The following is a 20,734-nucleotide window of genomic DNA, read 5'->3' as shown; positions in this document are numbered from 1 at the left end:
TGCGTAGATAAAAAGCGGTGGGGCTAAACGAATAGATGGATGGACTGGATGGCTGGATAGCTGCCTGGTTGGATGGACGGATGGATGGATGGGTGCAAACTATTATCCGTTTTTTGTCAGCTTCACCTTTTGGCTTTGACGTGACCCGCTGCCTGCGTGCGTGTGTGTGTGTGTGTGTGTCCTTTTTTTTTGCTGGCTGCCATTTAGTCGTCGTAAAACACGTTGTCCTCGCATGTCCTGCAGTCACAGCTACAAAAAGAGTTTGAACACAATTTTCGGAAAGTGCGCAGCTTCATTGGGGATTTCGTATTTATTTCTATAGATTTATTTATTTATAGATACAAGTTTAAATAAAACGCCATTCTATTTAAAATTCATTCAAATGGCTGATGTCCATTTATAATTTATGAAATTTGATCAATTTAAAAATATTTAGTGAAGTAAAGAAAAATATTTAAGTGATTGGGAAATGCAAAAAAAAAAAAAAATTATAATTTTTAATAAAAATAATAAAATTTAAATAAAAAATATTAAAGGAAAAAATAATTTGTTAGTTAAAATAATTGATGTTTAATAATTTAATAAAAAAAATAAAAATAATCAATTTTAAAGCTTCAGCTTTAGCTCTTTCACTTGTAATAATATTTATATATATATTAATTAATAAATTAATTAATTAATTAATAAATTAATTAATTAATAAATTAATTAATTAATAAATTAATTAATTAATTAATTAATTAATTTAAATAATTCATTTAAAAGTTAAGTAATAAGATCTTCAGCTTTAGCATATTAATTGAATAAATAATATTTAATATAATAAATAATAAATAACATGAAATAAATTTATTATTTATTTTATTTTATTTATTAAATAGTAAAATATTGAATTTATAATACTGATAAATAATATTAGTCTAATATATTGTTTTTAGTGTGAGAAGCAGAATGCTTAAAGTACTGGGCAGGGTGGCTGGGCAGCTGGGACTTTAGTTTCGTATGCTCCACACGTAAATCGGCTGAGTTCTGCACGTAATAAATCCAAATAAAATATTCATAAACTGGGCATATTTTAAAGAGTATATACATGTGTATATGTATATATGGTATATATGTATATTAGACTATACTAAACAGAATATTATAAGCTTTTATAGTTTGTGATTTAAATACATAAATTAAATTTCTCTTGCAACAACTTTTTCTTTGGGTAGCAAAATAGTTAGAAAATTGGAAACAAAATCCAATCTTTATAGTTCACTTTCCCTCTCAATAATCTGTACATAAAATAACTGTAAATTATGGCAGAATCAGAGAAGAAGAAATTTTCAATTTTCCTGAATGTGGGAAATTTTATGCCAAAAACATTATCGACTACAGCAGTGAAATTGGTTTGCCAATCAAATGCCAGAGCTCTGCTGGAAGCATCAGTAAATTTGCACTCGGCTCGACTGCACAAAATCAAGGAAACTTGTAAAGTTGAGCCAAGTTCATTAAATATGCTAATAGTTACTGCAAAACTGAGAAAATTAAATATGCTTTAATGTCAAATGAAAAGAAATCTAAATGGAAAGCAGCCTATGAATAGAATGAATAGTATTTTATATTTTTATATATATTTATATTAGTTCATGTAGTTATAACAAAGAGTGAAATAAATTGAAATGGAAAAAAAATTTAATTATATTAGTTTTATATTTTATAATTTTAATTATTGTTATAATGTATTAGAATTAATATTATATATATTATTAACGAAATAAATAATCTGTGTAACTGTTTTTTTTTTTAACAGTTATAAAAATTCAATTCAATTTAAATTTACATTTTCCTCTATTGAATACCCATACACTCCTTCTTTTATCCTTTTCCCTCTCTCTCTCTCTCTCTCTCTCACACACACACATGCTGTTGGGATGCCTAACATATTTATTGTCAAGTTTAATCGATGATTCAAATTCAATTCATTTGGAATGTTGGGTAATATTTTTCCATCAATTATTTTCTCTCTGCCAAGCAAACTGCTCCAACTGCCTGAGCGACTCCCATGGCCAGTTGAGCTCCATCCCACTGGTGGCAGCCTAGTCAAAAGTAGCTGAGAGTCAACAAATTGCAACATTCTAAAGCATTCCATGAACTCGTTCGTTTAATATCCGGCTTAGTGTTTGAGCGGAGATGACGACAGCTGCTCATCACGAAAGGAATCGGTTGAAGGAGCTGCAAATTCGCATGTGAAACTGCTCGCATGTGAAACTGCTCGCATGTGTGTGATAAAGGCTTCCCTCTGCCTCTCTCGCACTGCCTCTCCTTACTCCCTTTTTGCTTTGCTGTGCATCCTGTGCACAAACTGGAAATCAGGACATTGCTGCGGCTTTGCGTCTTGCGGGTTTTCAAGCATTAAGTTCTTGTTATTTCATTTTCATTCTTTCAGAAAGGAAAAGGTAAAAACTTTGATGAAGCTGCCTTGAGCCGGCTGTTGACGGCCCCTAAGCCGCTCAAATCTACCTGGCATTAGAAAAATAACTGCGAAAGAATGCCACTCTCAGCTCGAGCGCTGGAAATTGGCGCACAATATTCGAGAGAGGCGTGTTCGGGCCCCTGGGGAGAAATTAGCAGCGTTTTGTAGTGGCCTAAGTGGCACAATTGCCTTTATACTCTGTATGCAAATTTCGAATAACAACGGCTGCGGTAGAGGCAGGAGTTGAGGCCGGGGTAGAGGCCGGGGTAGAGGCAGTGGCAACGGCATTGGATGCTGCAAACGCCTCAAAGTATGCTGTGGCATGTGGCATGTGGCATGTGGCAAGCGGGGGCATGTGACAAAACAAACGCGCCACAAACGACCCAAAGTAACTGAGCCTCAGGCCAAAGGCAGCCATTGTTATGTTGACACATACACATGTGTGTATTCATAGCTCTCTCTATATATGTGTGTGTGTGTGTGACTGTTTGTGCTGAATAACAAAGGTTCCATGAATTTCACTCTTTTCGCACTCGCTCTGCCAGCTTCACAATATGTTTATTAAAGCCAGGTCAGACTTGACTTGACTTGACATGACTCGACTGCTTCATCGGGCTGTCGACCAGTTCGATAAGGCCAAACTCAAACAGCCAGCAGAGAGTGTTGCGCGCGCGAGTTTGTCCTCAGCCTGCCCCTGCCCCCGCCCCAAATGCAAATACATTTCTCCACAGCCAACAGAGGCGGGCTAAGGCCCAAAGGCTCAAGCACGGCCAACAGGCAGTAAACAAGGCGCAATTCAGTGAAGGTTTCAAGTCAAATATACAAATATTTAATATGATTCGACAAACAGGTCAGGAGCAGCAGCTGAAGCAGGAAGAGGAGGAGGAGCAGGAGGCGCAGCGACAATAACGAAAGCGAAAATACATTAAATGAGTTGGTCTGAAAACAAAGAGATAGAATGTGCCAGAACATAAATTTGATATGCCCTCTGAGGAGGACTTCTAATGTAGCCATGTATATATATCTATATATAGAGTATATATGTATATAGGTATATTAAAAGCTGTCTGCCGACTGACTGAATGTTTGTCTCAGCAGCAATTGCCAAGCAATGCACAGCCAAAAGGAGAAGCGACGACGATTAATAATTTATTATCAACTGTAAATTGGACAACATATTTTGGAGTGCTATACCAACAGAGTTTAATAAAACAGAATTTGGGTTTAAATTTTGCAAAGATTTTTAGACGAACTGAATTCGAATTAAAATTGTGTTTCATATAGAAAAATTCTGCTTAATAAGGTTGAATGAGTGGTATAAGTAAAAGAGTAAAAAGGAGAGAGTGAGAGAGAGAGAGAGAGAGAGAGAGAGTTATGGACAGTCTGAAGAAGAGGGTTAAAGAGTCATTAAAAAAGTAGACATTAATTAAAAAATTACGAGGTTTTTGTTTATACTTTTCCTTCAAAAATAATGTTTCTAAATGTAATTAAATTTCCTGAACAAATAATATTAACATTTAAGCAGAAAAGGTTTATGGCCTGTACTCTTAACTTTCACATGTAAATCACTCACACTTGTGTAAATACAGATATAAAATAAAGTGTTCCTTATAAATTAAATTAATTAATTAAAAATTTCAAATTTTTCATTTTACTACTTGAGAAACTGAGCTCAGAAATGCATGTCAGATATTTTAAGCCAAACAATATTTTAAAAGAATATTTCCAGCATATTGAAGTGACCTACAACTCTTCGAACTGCCCTTTAGCAAAATCCGTTTTCAATTTCAATAAATTATTAATTGTCATCGAAGTTTATTAAGAGAAAAGTTCCAACTCTTCGAACTTCTCTCTTTCAATTTAAATAAATCATTATTTGACATCAAAGTTTATTAAGAGCATAATTTTCAATTTTTGCTTAAAAAGATTATACGATTAATCAGCTGCTCGCTGAATATAAAACTTTTAACAATTACAATTAAAATGCTGAGCAAGGATATTGAGGCGCTACTTTCGTTACTTTCGCTGCATTGTTAGCACGTGTCACGACTCCTGCAATAGTTTTTTGGACAAAGTTTGAACGGCGAATAAAAAGAAAAACCTTCCGAAACTTGAGGAAAACTTTAAAGTTTTGTGGTCATGGGAAGGGAGTAAAATATTTTAATTAATGGCTGAGCATTCGCCGAGACGTTGCAGAAAATTTATTTTATTTTATTTTTATTTAGTTCTTTGGCAACTGCAACGTTGCGATAGAAGAGAAAATACATTTTAACTCGTTGTTTAACCTGCATTTTATTTCTGCCTCTGCCGCTGCTTCTGCCGCTGCCTCTGCCTCTGCCGCTGACTCTGCTTCTGCCACTACTTCTTCGATAGAGGAAACGGCTAAAAGGACCGCAGTTGCAGCAATTTCCTTTGAAAGCTTTAAAGTTTCGTTGAAATGCCAAAAAACGAGCAGGGATTATGTGTGTGTGTGTGTGTGCATGTGTGTGTGTGTGTATGCAGTCATATACGAGACCCATATTCGTGTGTGCATATCCCTTCATATTTTCTATCGCAATATTGACAGAAGTTCTGCATATATATGTATTTCCCTCTCTCTCTCTCTCTCTCTCTCTCTCTCTCTCTCTCTCTCTCTCTCTCTCTCTCTCTACCTCTCTCTTGTTATTGCATTGTATTTTATTTGTTTGTGGCTTTTCAGTATTGCTACTTAGCTGACTTTTGCCTTTTTGACTAGCATAAAATACAGCTATATTTTAGCTTATACATATATACATATATATTTTCCTGCTATATGCTGGGTATTTCCCAGTCGTATACTCCCTTTCATTCCCACTTCTTTCAGCCTCCTGCCCATCCATCGAAGTGTACTTTGAATCGAGCTGCCTGTAGTTTGACATTTCGACATTGTTAATCCTTTGCAGTTAATCCGCTTAGTCAGAGCCCTTTAATACTAACTAGTTGCTGCATTTGCTCTCCATATGAAATATTCACAGAGCTGTCCTTTTCATGGGGCTTTCGACTGCAATTGGAAACCCTTTTCGCCTTTGGTTAAGGCCACGTTAAATGCCTGAACGGATATGATGAAATTGAAGAGTTTGTCAATGGCTATCCTTGGGCCGGATTGATGGCTGGAGTACTCGCTCTCATGGCATGGCAGAGATGTCACGATTTAAGCTGATGCGATTTAATATTTACGCACTCCGGTCGAAATTCCTTGGGGAGGACGGCGTATGCGTAATACAATTGCATGTCATCAGAGCTCCGGATACGCCAGTTGGGCAAGCCGGCCTCCGGGGGCATTTCCATAATTTACGTGCAACATGGGGCCAGTGGAAGACTGAGTGAGTGAGAGAGAGAGGGGAGATGCTGTTGGTTGGCTGACGCTTTCATTTGATTGTACAAATTAGCATTTAATTACGATAATTGAGACGCGATACGGCCAGCTAAAAAGCCTTACTCGGACACCGTTTGCACCGTCTCTCACCGCCTCTCTCTCTCTCTCTCTGTGGTACGCTGCTCTATAAATAATTTAAAGCCGTCAACAGGTCCGCTGAGTGCAGCAGTTAAACTTTTCTCGGCCAGCTTAAATTCAGCTTATGTCCTTGTCCTTGTCAACGTCTCAGCTGTTATTGCCTGACATGCTCCCGCATCCTGCGGCAAGGCTCTTTCCTCCTCCTAGCCAACGCCAGCCTGTGACAACTGAAGACAATTTGGAATTCTCGACTTCTCTTTAATTACGTCAATTGGCTTTACGAAGAGTTCTAAGAACAGTTAATTACGAGGCTGACAAAAAAAAAAAGCAAAGGCGAAGGCTGCCAACAAGCCATATCAAGTGCCTAATTAGTGTGGTTCCTTGCAAAATTTATATTCGACTGGCGTTTCTATACCCTGTAGTCAAGTGTGGGTGGGCATATTGATTGAATGAAAGGTATAAATGGAATATTTTACAATTTTTCATTTAAATGTATGAAATATACAAGAAAATACAAGTACTATATGTACAGTCTATCCAGTTTATTTGTGCTGTCAATCTCTAACTCAAAAACCATCAAAAATTAAAATTTGTAAATATTCATATGCTATATATTATAAATACAATATGTATGATATATTATAAATATAATAATTACTTAAATATACGTAGTTAAGGTTGTATTGTATATCTGAAAAATTATTTTATATCATTATGAACTATTTTCCTCAACTTTTTCTGAAAGCTAGAGACTTTAGATATAAAATAAATATATTTGATATCAAACTCCTCTGCTTCTATGCTTTTGTATATATATAGGTCTAAGAGAATATTTCGTTTAAAGCTTTATCTAGCCATGTTATAGGGTATTTTCCAGTCTGTCACAACTTAGACTAGAGCCCTCTTGATTTATTTATTATCTCAACAGTTTGTGCATATATAAAAAAGTTGCCTAAACACACACTTTATCACTCTGCCACACTCGACTGTGCATATGTATATGTGTATGTATGTGTGTGTGTCTATGTTTGTCTGTTTGTGTGTGCATGCAAATGCTGACGTCGCCTTGGCCCCAACATCAGTCATAATAAAAGTTTTATCAATAAAATTTGCTTAAAGTGTGCGGTTGCAGCAACATTAACTAGTTCTTGTTGTTGTTGTTGTTGTTGCTTTTGCTGTTGTTGTTAGCCTTGTTTGTTGCACTTGCTGTCAGCAAGGCTGATAGGTACTGCTTCTCTTAGCCCCTAGCAGGAAGGGTGTGTCCTGGCTTCCGTGGCGCGTCGTCATGGCACTTCTTGTTTTGATTTGGCACAAGGCGAGGCAACATTTAAATTGCATTGAATGTTTTAAGCGATATCATTTACAGTTAGCTTTATTCTCTGACTCAACAAACTCAACTTAACGCCAAGTGAAACCCCCGCGCGTATGTGCATATACTTTTAAGAGTGACTGCAACTGCACTGTTTGGCTTCAGTGCTCAAGGATGTAAGTGTGTGTGTGTCTGTGTGTGAGTGTGTGTGCGTGTGTGTTTGAGTGTGTGTGAATGGCACGTCAATATCACATTTTGAATTGTTTCCAATCGACAGTAGTGTCCTTGAATGAATAGGAATCCAGCCAGCGTGTGTTTGCTTTTATTTCTACACTCGAAAAGAAGGGCGACTCTGTCTGTGTGTATGTGTGTGTGTCTCGTGTGTGTGTGTGTGTGCAAAAGCAAATATTGCAATTTGATTAAGTCATGCAAATTGTATCTGACAAAAGCGCAGCGCTGTAAGCACGCAAAGCACTTTGCATCGCTGTAAAAATGTTATCGAAATCGATGCTCGATTCAATTAACAAACTGCATCGCCATCTCTGTATATATTTATTGTTCATTGTCATGCAAATCCCTTGCCGATTGACCTAGTTACTAAAACAAAACAAAAGCCGATGTAAATGGCAAGCGTAACTGGCATAACTGTGGAATTGTTATCGGTATCGGCATCGATATACGTACTGCATTGTTTTGCATATGTTTTTATTACTTATTGTCATGCATATTCTGTGCAAATTTAACCCATCAAGTTTATAGCATACCAAAAGAGAGAATAGATATAAATATGTTATCGGATATGCAATCGATTTTCTTTATAACTGTTATTCGTTGCCAAGTAAATTGCTTCATCTTTAGCTCTTTGTTTCCTCTTTAGCTAAGATTGACCTGAAGTAATCTAATATAAAGCTTAATCAATTATGCAATCGTTATCGGAGTTGAAATCGATACTTGTCGCCATGGGGAAATTTATTCTGATTGACCCAAATATCCTAAAATGAACTCAAGGTTGTCATCAAAAGCCAATTTGATGGTTTTCTAAACAGGTTTTGATAATATATTACATAGCAGCGTATTCCTTTAGTTAATCGATATTCAAGCAACATTGCTATCCATATGATTTATTGTCTATCATCATGCTAAGTATTGTAGCTCAATAATCTTTATACGTTGTGTCAGGCAAGTCGTTAGCTCATTAACCCAAATATTGTTTTACGAAATGTTGTGCTATTGTTATCGAAATCGATATCTGCTGTGCTTAATATATATACTTAACTGCAGCTATTTTTATATTTACATTGTCCCACTGCCCTGCATCATAAATAACCAATTAAAACCACAAATAAATGTTATCGAAGTCGATATTTGACTGCACAGACTGTACCCGCATCCATTACTAAAATAATTATGGTCTCCATATAAATTGAAATCGATTTCCCAGCGAAAATGATAAAAATCATTTCGAAAATGAAACAAAAAACCACACAGAGAGTGAGTGATATTAATGCTATTTGTAATGCCAGAAGTCGAGACTTCGAATGTAATTAATAGTCCCACGACACTCACCTGTCGTTAATTGCAATGTCAGGTGAGTATTTTATGGTTTACCTACAAAAAAAAAATTAAAAAATAAAATAAAAGGGAATCAAACAGGACAATGGCCGTGCATATTAAATAGTATATGTATTCCAAACGAACCGCATAGAAAAATCAACGTGAACCTGGGGCCAAAGCAATTTAATTGCCATCAAGCATACGCCGGGTGTGTGCGTGGATGGACCTTTAGATTAATGGGCGAGCTACCAGCAAACATATCTGCAACTGACTGACTGTACGTGGTTAGGAATACATGTTTCTGTTTCAGTTTCATTCTCAAAACAAATAAGTAGCACAAACGCGACACATAATCGATAAAACACAACAAAGGCCAGTCCCAGGACGCGCAATGCAATGCAGGTGCAAGGACATAGATGGGTGGGCAGGATGAGGGGTGCAGGGTGTAGTTTGCTTTTTATTAACAATACTAATCCATAACACAGACGTACCAGCTCATGATTAAAAGGTCCAAGAGCCAAGCACGACTGGCGCCACGCACATCGATGACCATTGCCACAGCGAATGAATGAATCAATGGCGCTGACAATGACAAACGAATGTGTCCTTTGGCCTTTGTGTAGGGATCAAGCAGCTGAAGGAGGTCTAATGAGTTTCGATGGGTTTTTAAAATATGTGGGGTGAGCAGAGGAAGTGAAAGCTTTGTTTACTTTACTTGGAGGTCTAATGAGTGCTATGGATTTGTGGCAGAGAGAGAGAGAGAGAGGGAGAGACAGAGACAGGGCAAGTAAAAGCATTGTTTACTTAATTTATAGCATTAGGGCTTCCACATCAACATCAATTTTTTCTAGTTCTCATAGACATTGACGTGTCTTCCTTATCTCTCTCCCTGTTCCTTTTCAATATATACCTGTCTCGATTCAACATTATTCTTTGCTAAGATTTACTACCTCTATATCTTCTATATATTGACGTTTCTTCAGCTCTGTTAACAAACATCTATTAAATAGTTTCTACATCTATAAAAAGTTTCGCAGCTGCCATAAATTGTAAATGTTTTCGGGGCGTGGCTGGAAGACAAGCTGAGATTATTCACCTTGATTTATTGCCTATTTGGCCTAATCTGTGCAACAGTTAGTGAGCTGCTTTTAATGTCAGTTGAGTTAACAGCTTAAATGAATGGCAGGACTAAATGTTGAGAACTTTTGTCAGCTAAAGATTAGATGAGAATTTAAGCATTATAAAGTAATAAAGTAATGTGAAAAAAAATTCCTTAAAGTTCTGCCTGCAGCTATAGTTGTAGCTTGGAAATGAAAAAACTTTCTTATTTAATTTAAAAATATATTAAAATTTTATATAATAATAATTAGCTGTTAAATGGGCTGTCAAGGAAAGAAGAAAGACTCTGTGAACCACTAAATAAATACGTTTATAGAATATCTATGTATGTATATAACAAATATATACAATATATGAAAACTTTGTCATTTTATAGCTAATAATATATAAAACCATTTAACCATTCATTAATTTCCATAGGGCATTTCAGAATGAATCACTGTACCCATTATATTATTTAGTATATACCTACATATATGACTACTTAGAAAGTCCGCACACGCTTCACATTAATAATTCCCATTAATAGTAATTCCCAGAACCGAATGCTCCAAGTCTTCGATTTCTGCTGCTTGATGGACGAGGACAATGCGCCTGAACACCTGAAGGTCCTCGCTTGGACTTGGTCAATGAAAAGTTTTTCGTTCGAAGAATACGTTAGTGGCTTGACCCGTGGCAATTCAGTATTTTGTGGGGTCTGGTAATTAAGGCGAATGCCAGGTAGTCAGCTTGTCCAGGTGTACAACTGTTTGTTCTAGAGCCATATTGATTATATTTATATATGTATGTATGAGTGTGTGTGTGTGTGTGTGCTGTGCGGATTCACGTTTTGTGGCGAATGGGCTCTGTCCATGGCCTAGTCGATTACTCATACCTCGTTGCCCTCAATTTGAGCTGTGGCTTTCGGGGTCTGGCTTGCGGTTATTCCCCACGGTGCCTTATCATAATTCAGTTGCGTTGAAGTCGGAGCAAATGCATTTAAAATCAACTGAGCGACAAGTGGGCGGGCAGGCAGGCAGGCAAGCGTTAATATTACGGATTATTTAATATCGCTCATACGTCACGTTGGCCTGCTACGGCAATGGCAATGGCTGTGGCAGTGGCAGTGGCAATGGCAACGGTTGCGCTCATTCTGTCACTTCGTGCACGCCTCTGTATGTATGTCTGTCCCTCGGTCGGTCTGTCCTGCGCTTATCTCACTTTGCTTTATTACAAAATCACTTTCCATCTCTAAGGCAAACAGTCTTTTTTTTTTACTTTTATTTTGCGCACCTTTAGCCGAATGCCAGGCGCCAGGCACTGCCACTTCGCCAGGTGCTGAAGTGTCTAAGCGGGGAGAAAAAAAACACACGTAGTTCCAGAATTGGGCGTGCTCGTCTGGGCACTGCAGAGTGCCTGTCGCATTTCGCAGTCTCTTTTCGTGTCGAGCGTCAACTCGACACACCTCTCTTAATCTGCTATATTCATCACTGAGGCACAAGAAGCGAGCCTTAAAATGATGCAGCACTCTCACGGGTTTCTCCCATTCAAATTAGAGTTTTGTGTGAAACTATTAGAGAAATATTGAAATAATACCAAATAATAATGCTAAATATCTAATGCCAAACTTAAGTTTCTTATCTGACGAACATATTATACTAGAGAATTATTAACATTTCAAATACTATAATATTCCGAAAATATATATATCATGAAACTAATGTTAGCTATATGTTAAATACCATAAATATCATAATATGAGATCATAATTTTTTTATATGTGCATATAAGAACAATTTTTCTCAGCTGAAATTTAGTGTTTTATATTTTTTGTGGCATTAAATATTTTTCTGCTCGGAAAAAAAATAAAAGGGGAGTGTTTTCATTTTTCATTTATTTAATTTTTAAAATTTTGTGTATTTGTTAATTTTTATTTTTAATATATTTTATTTATAATATATTTTTATTTCTTTTATACAAATCATATTAAATTTAAATTCACTTCAGAAACTTACTATGACTGATTTTTTTAAGCATTCAATTATTTAATTTAAGTCTTAGACTTACATTATTAAAAGGTCTTCCGTTCTTTAGCTTATTCTCTTCTTAGATGAATTTCTTACTCAACTATTAGTTCTCAGCCTCTATCAGCTTCACTAATTTCTAGATATTCGTCATATATTTTGTTATCCTTTCACTCTCCATGGCAACAATTCCCTATGCATTTCTTCCTTAGCATTTTATCATATTTTTTATTCTTCTTCATTTCACAAATAGTGGCTCACTTCACTAAGTGACAGATTTATGACAATTTTCATCTCTTTTTTTTTTTTGGTCACCGATTTAAATTTGCTCTCAAAAATAAACTCGAGTCCTTCAGCTGCATATCAATCATCATTTAGTGACAAGGGGAATTTCTTGGTATTCTAAATTTGCGGCAACTGTGTTTATTCTTCATTATTATCACTTATCAGCAAAGCTGTGACCGCAATCAAAATGAAGCATTGGATCTATTTTTATATCGTCCGACAGAAATTAAAATGCGACAATAAACAAATTTATTGCTGCCGACTTTCCGGCGCTTGCCTCGGACATTTTTATGGAACAAGTTTTAGCTGGATTATACATACACATCTATACAGTTATGTATGTAATATTGTCATGTGACATTCCTGAGCTTAAACATTAACCATAAAATAAATTAATTAAAATATCTGCTGGCATTTTAGACAGCTTTGTTGACATTAAATAATTTATAATAATAGCACGAAATTGAAAACGTTTCCATAAATAGCAAAATGTATACAAAGGCGACTGAGGTTTTGCTATTTTATTATTTACACTGTAAAATATATTTAATGTTTGTTAAATGTACACTTGATATGCAGAAAATATTGGATTTTAACGGATCGAATAACAATAAAGAACTATCTCAACTATAAATTAAATTTGGGCAACCAATTTTATAATAATTTTAATAATATAGTGGAAAAACTCAAGGTGTGGAAAAATAAGATAATAATTATAATGAGTGGAGTTACATATACCTACATATATCTTATATATACATATATACCGTATAAATTATTTTATTAAAATATAAAAACTTATTATTTTTATTTATAAATATTTATAATAATTATTTTTGTTTTTAGAATTTTTAGTGTAATAAAATAATTATAATAAATAAAAAATAAAATAAAACAATATAATAATTTTTTTTTAAATTTTTAAATATTATATTTGTTATTTATAATATAATATTAATCTAAATAATAATGATAATAATAATAAAAAATGTATCATATCATTTATCATTTACTTCAATATACGCCCATTATTCAAATCAAACAAAGTCGTTTACACTTTTCCAATTTTGCATCATTAAGTTGCTGCAATTGCATCCCATTGGACCCATTCAATATAAAAAAAAAAAAAAAAAAAAAAAAAAAAAAATATATATATATATATATATATATATATATATATATATATATATATATATATATATATAGAGCTAATTTTCATCAGATATCCCTGGCGAGTATTATGCAGTGAGTTCTTCCTCTTTGCCATTCCCACACAGAAATTTTTAAAGAATTAATATTCATTGCCCATGGCGTTTCATGCGCCCAAGTTGCGTAAAGCTGCTCTTAAATATCCATTAGCTTCTGCTTCTGCTTCTACTGCTGCCAACTGGGAAACGTTTTACTGGTTTTCAATTTGGCTCTTTGAATTTGTGGCAAGTGCAAATATTATAATTAGCATGAGGTAAATATATACGTATTTGAAAAGTTGCTGCTCCCTCGGCCTGCTGCGTTTGTTTTGATTGCCAGCAACAATTAATTCGCGTGAAATGGCACAAAATTTCAGCAGGCTTTTCCCCACAACTCGAGCTGAGTTTCTCTCGGCGGCTCTGTGGATCCTTTGTTACATTTAGCTGGGCGTAGCTTTTCGCTGCCCCTCTACCATCATTGCCAGTTGTTTTCTCTCTCTCTTCTCTTTCTATTTTTTCTAATTTGTGGTCTGCTCTGATTGTTGCTCTTCAGCCGGCTAATTGTGGCGAAAACTTAAGCAGCCACGTTAAGTGCTCCCCTGCCGCTGTTTAGCCATGTTCACGTTGATTTAACGCATTTGCTGTTTCTATACTCATTCACGAAAATGAAATGAGTGTATTGACATTAGGAGATCTACATTTTGATAAGGGTCTATCCTTTGGTCAGTCTGTGCAAACGAATGCAATGCATTCACAAATGGGTGGCTCAAGAATAATATATATTTATAAGAATATTCTGCAGTCGGTCATACCCGACTGCAACGTTCTCACTTGCTTTTACTTGGTCGAAAAATTCCCACCCTAATCCCTGACCCAATTAGAATACCTTTCCGAATTTCACACCAAATTTTTGTTTTTTTGTGAATTGGGTTTTGGTTCTTGTTTAAATATTTTAAAATTAGTTTTCATGTATTGCCATTGCAATCACCATTGCCAATAATTGTTGAGTTTAATCGCTTTCGTGTAATTATTTTGCAATCAAAATGTAATAAAATACTAATGAAGCACTCACATATATAAATATATATATATATATATATATATATATATATATATATTTATTTATTTTTTTATATATATTTTATTATATATATATATATATATATATATATATATATATATATATATATATATATATATATATATATATATTTTTTTTTAGGTCCTGCCACATAAATTGGCATAGATTAAACAATGGAATTGTCACGTACATGGTTTTCATGTTTTCCGCAGATTTCCCTGCTCATTGTTGTGTCATGTTTTTCAGAGATTTTCCTGCTCGTTATTCTGTGGCATAATCCAATTAAATGGCAGTATGTGTATTTGTGTATTTCTAATTAATCAAATGCGGCTTCGAGCTACATGTTCTTAATTATCTCCTAGTTAGTTAGTCAAATGCAGAAGAGCGCCAGAAAACGTAATTAATTACGAAGAGCTTTGATGTAGCTTTAAGCAAATACACAGCCTAATTAGATTCACTAAAGTGAGAAACCAAAAGGAATTTTAATTACATTTATAGTGGTTTATTTTCCTTCTGGTTCATTCAAATATAATTTTAATTTTCATAGAATATTTAAATGTCTTAAAAATTAGACTAAACTCTAAATAAGAGATTTCCCTAGTTTATTAGGTAAATCCGGAATTCTGAATTCTTTATAATATGATATGCTCAAAGTAATTCTGACCCAATTGCACATATAATATGTGGGATGTGGTAATACACATTCAGAATATTTGTAAAGGTATACAGTTATACAATATTTGCTTTTATTTATACTCATATAAGAGAGAGATCTAGCTCATTTCACATTTTGAATAAATTCTTTTCATTAAATTCGCATATTTTGAATTGCGAGAAAACTTTTCTTTGTTCATAAGATGAAAGTATAATTTTGTGTTGCCTTATGGTGAGCTGTTTATGCTCCTTATGAAAGTGAATAGGGGTATATTAGTTAAAAATAATGCCCAAAAATTGAAGTGTATTAATTATAATTGTTTACGCATTTTAGATAAGAATTAATATAAAATTAAAACTAACTTAAAATGGATTAATTACAATTAAATACAGATTGTAGCGGGCAAATGTAATCAGAATTTTATTTAGCACATTTTAGAGAGTTAAAAGTAATTAAATTTATAGGTAGACACAGCTATATAATCTTGGTGAATACAAAAAAATAAAATAAAAAATAAAATACCTGCTATTTATATATAATATATAATCTTTATCAAATTAAAGCAGAGCAAATTAAACCCTCAATTACTTTCAATATTATAAAAATACATTACATAATCGTTTATACAGCTAAAGAAACCTGAATAGCTCCTGAGTAAACTGCATTCATAATATTTCCCCATTAAAACAGGTTGAGTTGTGTTTACTTTCTAGCTTGATTTTTCTATTCCTGACTGATTAATTTCCCACTCTTAACGTGGCCTAGTATACAGTTAGTAAAAGTTATGCACCAGCTACCCGCAATTGAAGTAAAGCCGCCAGCGTTTGGTTTGCCTTGGCAGATTGCGATTGAGGAAAGGGAAATCTGGAATTGAAATGAGCGCAGACCGCAGGACATCGGCTTCTCATTGCATAAATTGCATATTACGTGAAATGTGCGCGTATTACAAATAGACCAGAGAGAGAGAGAGAGAGAGAGAGAGAGAGAGAAAGACAGAGAGGCATACTGACAGAGCGAGACAGACAATGAGACAGCTATTATGTTGCTGTCTACGATGTCTGCATTGAGGGTATCCTGCTGCTTATGTTTCTTTCGCGGCTTGTTAGGATTTCCTTGATGCCACTGTTTGTGTGCATGTCACGGCTTACTGCCACAAATTGTTGGCCAAAAACTTTGCTGAAACAGCAACAGCTACGAGGGCTGATCCATACAGTTGCGTTGCCTAAAAGTCGATGCAGGCGAATAGAAGAAACGCCCACGAATTCTTCTACAAAATAAAAACTTTGTGCAAACTTTGAAATTTTGCAAGAATGTTTTAATTTAATTTAAAAATTTACACATTTTACTGTAAAATAACATTAACTGAAAGTTTCTTAGCAAGCAATTGCATAGCTGAATAAAATTGCTTTAGAAATCCAGTTTGAGCAGAAAATTGTCCTCTAGTGCTGAAAATTCAATATCTTAAGCAAGCTTTACGGGTAGCACAGCTCAAGTAAACACCTGCAAAGGATACCTGTTTATATGCTAGCTGAATTCAACTTGAAAATCAAATCAGCTTCAGGATTGCATCTCACATTCCAGCTCTGTTCAATCGAGATGTAATCTAGGACAATGAGCGTTCAGATATGCTTAGCTGCCTAGAATTTGGAATTCAATTTCGCTCAGATTATTTGCAAGCCTGCTGAGCATATATGCATGTATACAATATACAATATATATATATATGTATGTATTTGTGTATTGAAGTGGTCATGGGTCAAGAACCCGCAATGCCAACACGCTTTCCATTACAATCGAGTCATAAAAGCAACTCTGAAGAGGAAGAAAAGCCACATAGGCAGCGAAAAACAAAAGTCTGGGCGATGCGTCATTTCCGCTCGCAAGGGGGTTGAGGGTGGCTGTATCGAAGGGGCGTCGCTGTGGCCGGGCGGAACGTGTTGAATGCTTAGGTGTGGCCTACGGCTAGCCTGGCTCGATTGTCTTGCCAGCTTGTGGCAGCCAAATTAAGTAAGCGCAGCCTGTGTCACACTCCCAGATTCAGTGCGAGGTCCTTGACACCCGCTCTAGAGCCACCCACACTGAGCGCATGCACTTGATAAGTCGAGAGCTGTTTGCGCTCGGTAAATAATTTGGCAACTTATTGCTTTCTTTGGCTAGAATTACAAATGCAATCGATATTACTTATTTGTCTGTTATCCCCCTCAAAAAAAAAAAAAAAAAAAAAAAAAAAAAAAAAAAAAAAAGAAGCAAAAGTTTCAAATACTTGTTCATATTTGTCAATACCTACATACATACATATGTATATACACACATACGTATATGCTTGTGTGTGTACTATTTTATTACCAGGATAGTTGCCCCTGGTTACAGCTAGGGCATAACAACAACTATTCAACTTTTTCTCTGCCGCTTTTGGGCAAATGTCCTGAAATTTTATTTCTTTGCCTTTATTTTGTCTGTTTTTTATTAATCCTTTGTGTATTTTAACAATGAGTTATACGACAGGACAACGCTGTTCCTGCTGATTTATGCTAAGTGCTGTAAATACATTTTTATTCAACTTTTTCTGTTTGCTGATTGTTATTGTCAACTGCAGCAGTTAATTATCTCTTGTTTGCTTGCCTTCAGTTTTCAAGCACCTCGTTTCGAATTGACTTTAAAATAGCTTTGTTTTAATCTTAATTGGAAAATTACTTTTATTTTCCATTCACTTCAAGTTGACTGATTGCCCAATCAATTGCTGCACTTGGGAATTTCATTCAACTGGCAAATGGCAAAGGCAATGGCGAAGGCAACGGCAATGGCAACGGTAAACAGTTGAGCTTTGAGCATTGATAGCGGGCGTCGAAGGCAAACTGTCAGCATGAATCTTGCTCGAGCTTGTGGTTTGATTAGGTTTCATATCTTCTATTTTTACTAAGCAACAAGAGACCAGCTGCGACAGCTACCCTAAGAGAATCATATGAGAGCTTTGTGCATATGTTATGATTATAGACATGCTCGCAGTGGGGGTTCGACACCTTTGCTGTGAGACTCATTTGTAATAAAAACACATATACCAACAAAAACATAACATATGATTATACATATATATACGAGATATAAAAGACTTTATTTTATATTTTTAGTATTAACAAATAAGTACAAATATTATTCGTTTCTTAACATCCGACTAAAACAAGAATTAAATGCCACGAAAAACTCTCAAATTTAAGCGGCAAAACACTCTAAAATTTAAGCCACAAAAAACTCTCAAATTAGTGGCAAAAAGCTCCCAGCTTAATGCCACAAAAAGTTCTGTAATTAATCCTTTAAAATAGGTTTCAAGCTGCACACATTTTCACATTTCCACAATAATACAGATGTTTTTCCACATTTTCCAGCACATAAAAAAACAATAACCACATTATATTTAGCACCTCAGGTGCACAAGTTGAAAAACAAATTATTAGCCTGCAAAGTTGTTAGGCTTAGCTTGCACGTTGATCACTAAACAATTAGTCATCCAAAGCAAATATACATACATACATATGCACATATGAGCATATATCATTTAGTAATTTCACATTTGCATGTAAAATCAATAGATTGTTTGTGTGTTTTGCACCTACCTGTTGTTCCATTTTTTGATTGCGGCTGCTAATTGCAGACATTTTGAGTTGAGCTTTCTTGCAGTTTGAGCGAATAAATTGTTGTTGTTGCTACACACGTTTAGTTCACTTGGTTATTCGCAATAATTTACTATTGTGGTCCCTGTCAAATGCACTGATATACATTAGCGATCATTCATTATATTGCTGTCCTTGTCAAGCACACAGGCATGAGCCGATCGTACGCTAAGAATTCGTTCGTTTGTCTAATGTTCAGTTATGCCAAATCAGGGAACAAAATAAAATGAAATGCATTTAGCATGTATGTATATGTATGTGTGTTCATATGTGTTTGACACACATCTGTACACATTCATATTTACTCATATGTGTGTAAGTGTATTGTATGTGTGTTATGACTGTATTTGATGCTGACAGCTGCCGTGCAGCGTTTGTTGAAAAGGAAATTTATTTGAAAGCAAATGAATGCAGCAAAACAAAAAACCGAAAAATGAAAACGAAAACGAAGGCACTGAGAAGGCGCGTCTGGCTGAAAAGTAGCTCGAGCAACTATGGCAAAAACCTACAAAAACAACAACAACAACAACAACAACAACAGCGAATAAGAGTGTTCTAACCAAATGTGCTCGACTGGCGAATACCCTCCTTTTGAATTATATAGGGGTAAGTGTTGAAAATAGACGCTCACACAGCACGATCCAAAAATCTGACAAATATGTATACATATATAGAACACATATACATGCATATTCACAGTTATCTCTTGTTGTTTGCCACATAAATTTGCTCACCAAATATACCCTATTCAAACTTTATACATGGGTACACAATTATAAGCACACCTGGTTGTCTGGTACTGTTGTCGTTGTTGTTGCTTGTTGTTGTTGTTGCTTTGTTTACAATTGCAGTTTTTTTTAATAGTTGTTTGTGTTATTTCTCTGTCTAAAGCGCACGCGACAACGAATTTACATATATTTATATATGTACATATATGCATACATACATACATATGTAAGTATGTACAGAAAATACTAATCAATTATACCGGCCCGGCGGTTGCTGCTGTTCGGCATGCGATCAAATTATGTTCGGTTTGTTGTGGTCGACGATTCGTTGAGTTTTAATTTGACTTTGGCACCCGTCGCATAATTCTCAAACATTTCTATGGCAACTGTTCAATTGGTATTTACATTTTTGCACTATTTCACAAGACGTTGCAAATTTACATGCATGCATATATATATAAAAGTTTATGTGTATGCTTGCATGTGTGTGTGCGTGTGTGTGCATAGACTACACACATTCGAAGCGATAATTTTTTGGCGCGTCTTTTGATGTGATGAACGCGACGGCTTCTCCGTTAGCAAAACCAAACGCGAACGGTTCAAAACAACAACTGACGAGAACCAGTTGTAGTGGGCCACACCAGCTGCAGCAGCAGCAGCAGCAGAAGCAGCGTGTGTATGGAACGTTCCGGCAACGAAACGAATGTCAGAGCCGAACGGCGCGAAAGGACTTCGCCACATCAGTGTCGCTGTCGTCGTACAATTCGAAAGGGAGGAATGGGAAAGAGAGTTGAGTAGCACTCGCCTCGCACTCTCTCTCTCTCTCTCACTCTCTCTCTTTTCGTCAGCACTCCAGTTGTTGTACTTCCTTTACGCTTGCACTTCGCACTCAACACACGCACAGGCAGGGGCGCCGTTACTCACATCAGATTGGCTCCGGCCTGGCAGATGTGCATTGCTTCCTACCAACATATTCGAAAGGGAACTATGGCATTTTTGTTGCTGTGCGTGTGCGTGTGCGTGTGCATGTGGTTGTTTGTTAGTATGTGTGTGTGTGTCTGCATAAATGTCATTTAACGCAAGTATCTGATGCAAATCGTCTTGGCTTGCCAACTGTAAAAGCTGCTTACTCCAGTTGAGATACATTTGAGGATATTCGCATCACAAATGTCTTCATTTAAGATTATCGCTTCTAAGTAATTGTCAACTGGC

General features: G+C 35.5%; 1 protein-coding gene across 19 annotated transcripts in view; it reads right to left on the bottom strand.

The window, feature by feature from the left end:
- The window catches only part of ktub (Tub domain-containing protein ktub), a 32,417-nt gene extending 12,268 nt beyond the window's left edge, over positions 1–20,149 (bottom strand). The window contains exons 1-2 of one of the 19 annotated variants that reach the window (XM_089471752.1): positions 19,529–20,149; positions 18,738–18,879 (exon numbers count right to left, since the gene is read on the bottom strand). In XM_089471752.1, the coding sequence (XP_089327878.1) occupies positions 18,738–18,779 (42 nt within the window). In that variant the 5' untranslated portion in view covers positions 18,780–18,879; positions 19,529–20,149. Of the gene's footprint in view, positions 1–126; positions 227–18,737; positions 18,983–19,528 lie in introns of those variants that run through there. The other 18 variants (XM_018010757.2, XM_089471750.1, XM_089471749.1 and 15 more) reach the window with 18 other exon arrangements.
- Positions 20,150–20,734: the final 585 nt, after the last annotated feature.

The sequence above is a fragment of the Drosophila arizonae genome, chromosome 5, assembly GCF_054131065.1.
Source record: "Drosophila arizonae isolate 15081-1271.41 chromosome 5, UAZ_ARI_1.0, whole genome shotgun sequence".
Taxonomy (NCBI): Eukaryota; Metazoa; Arthropoda; class Insecta; order Diptera; family Drosophilidae; genus Drosophila; species Drosophila arizonae.
Note: the sequence above shows the minus strand (reverse complement) of the source record. Positions and strands in the feature narration are given on the sequence as shown.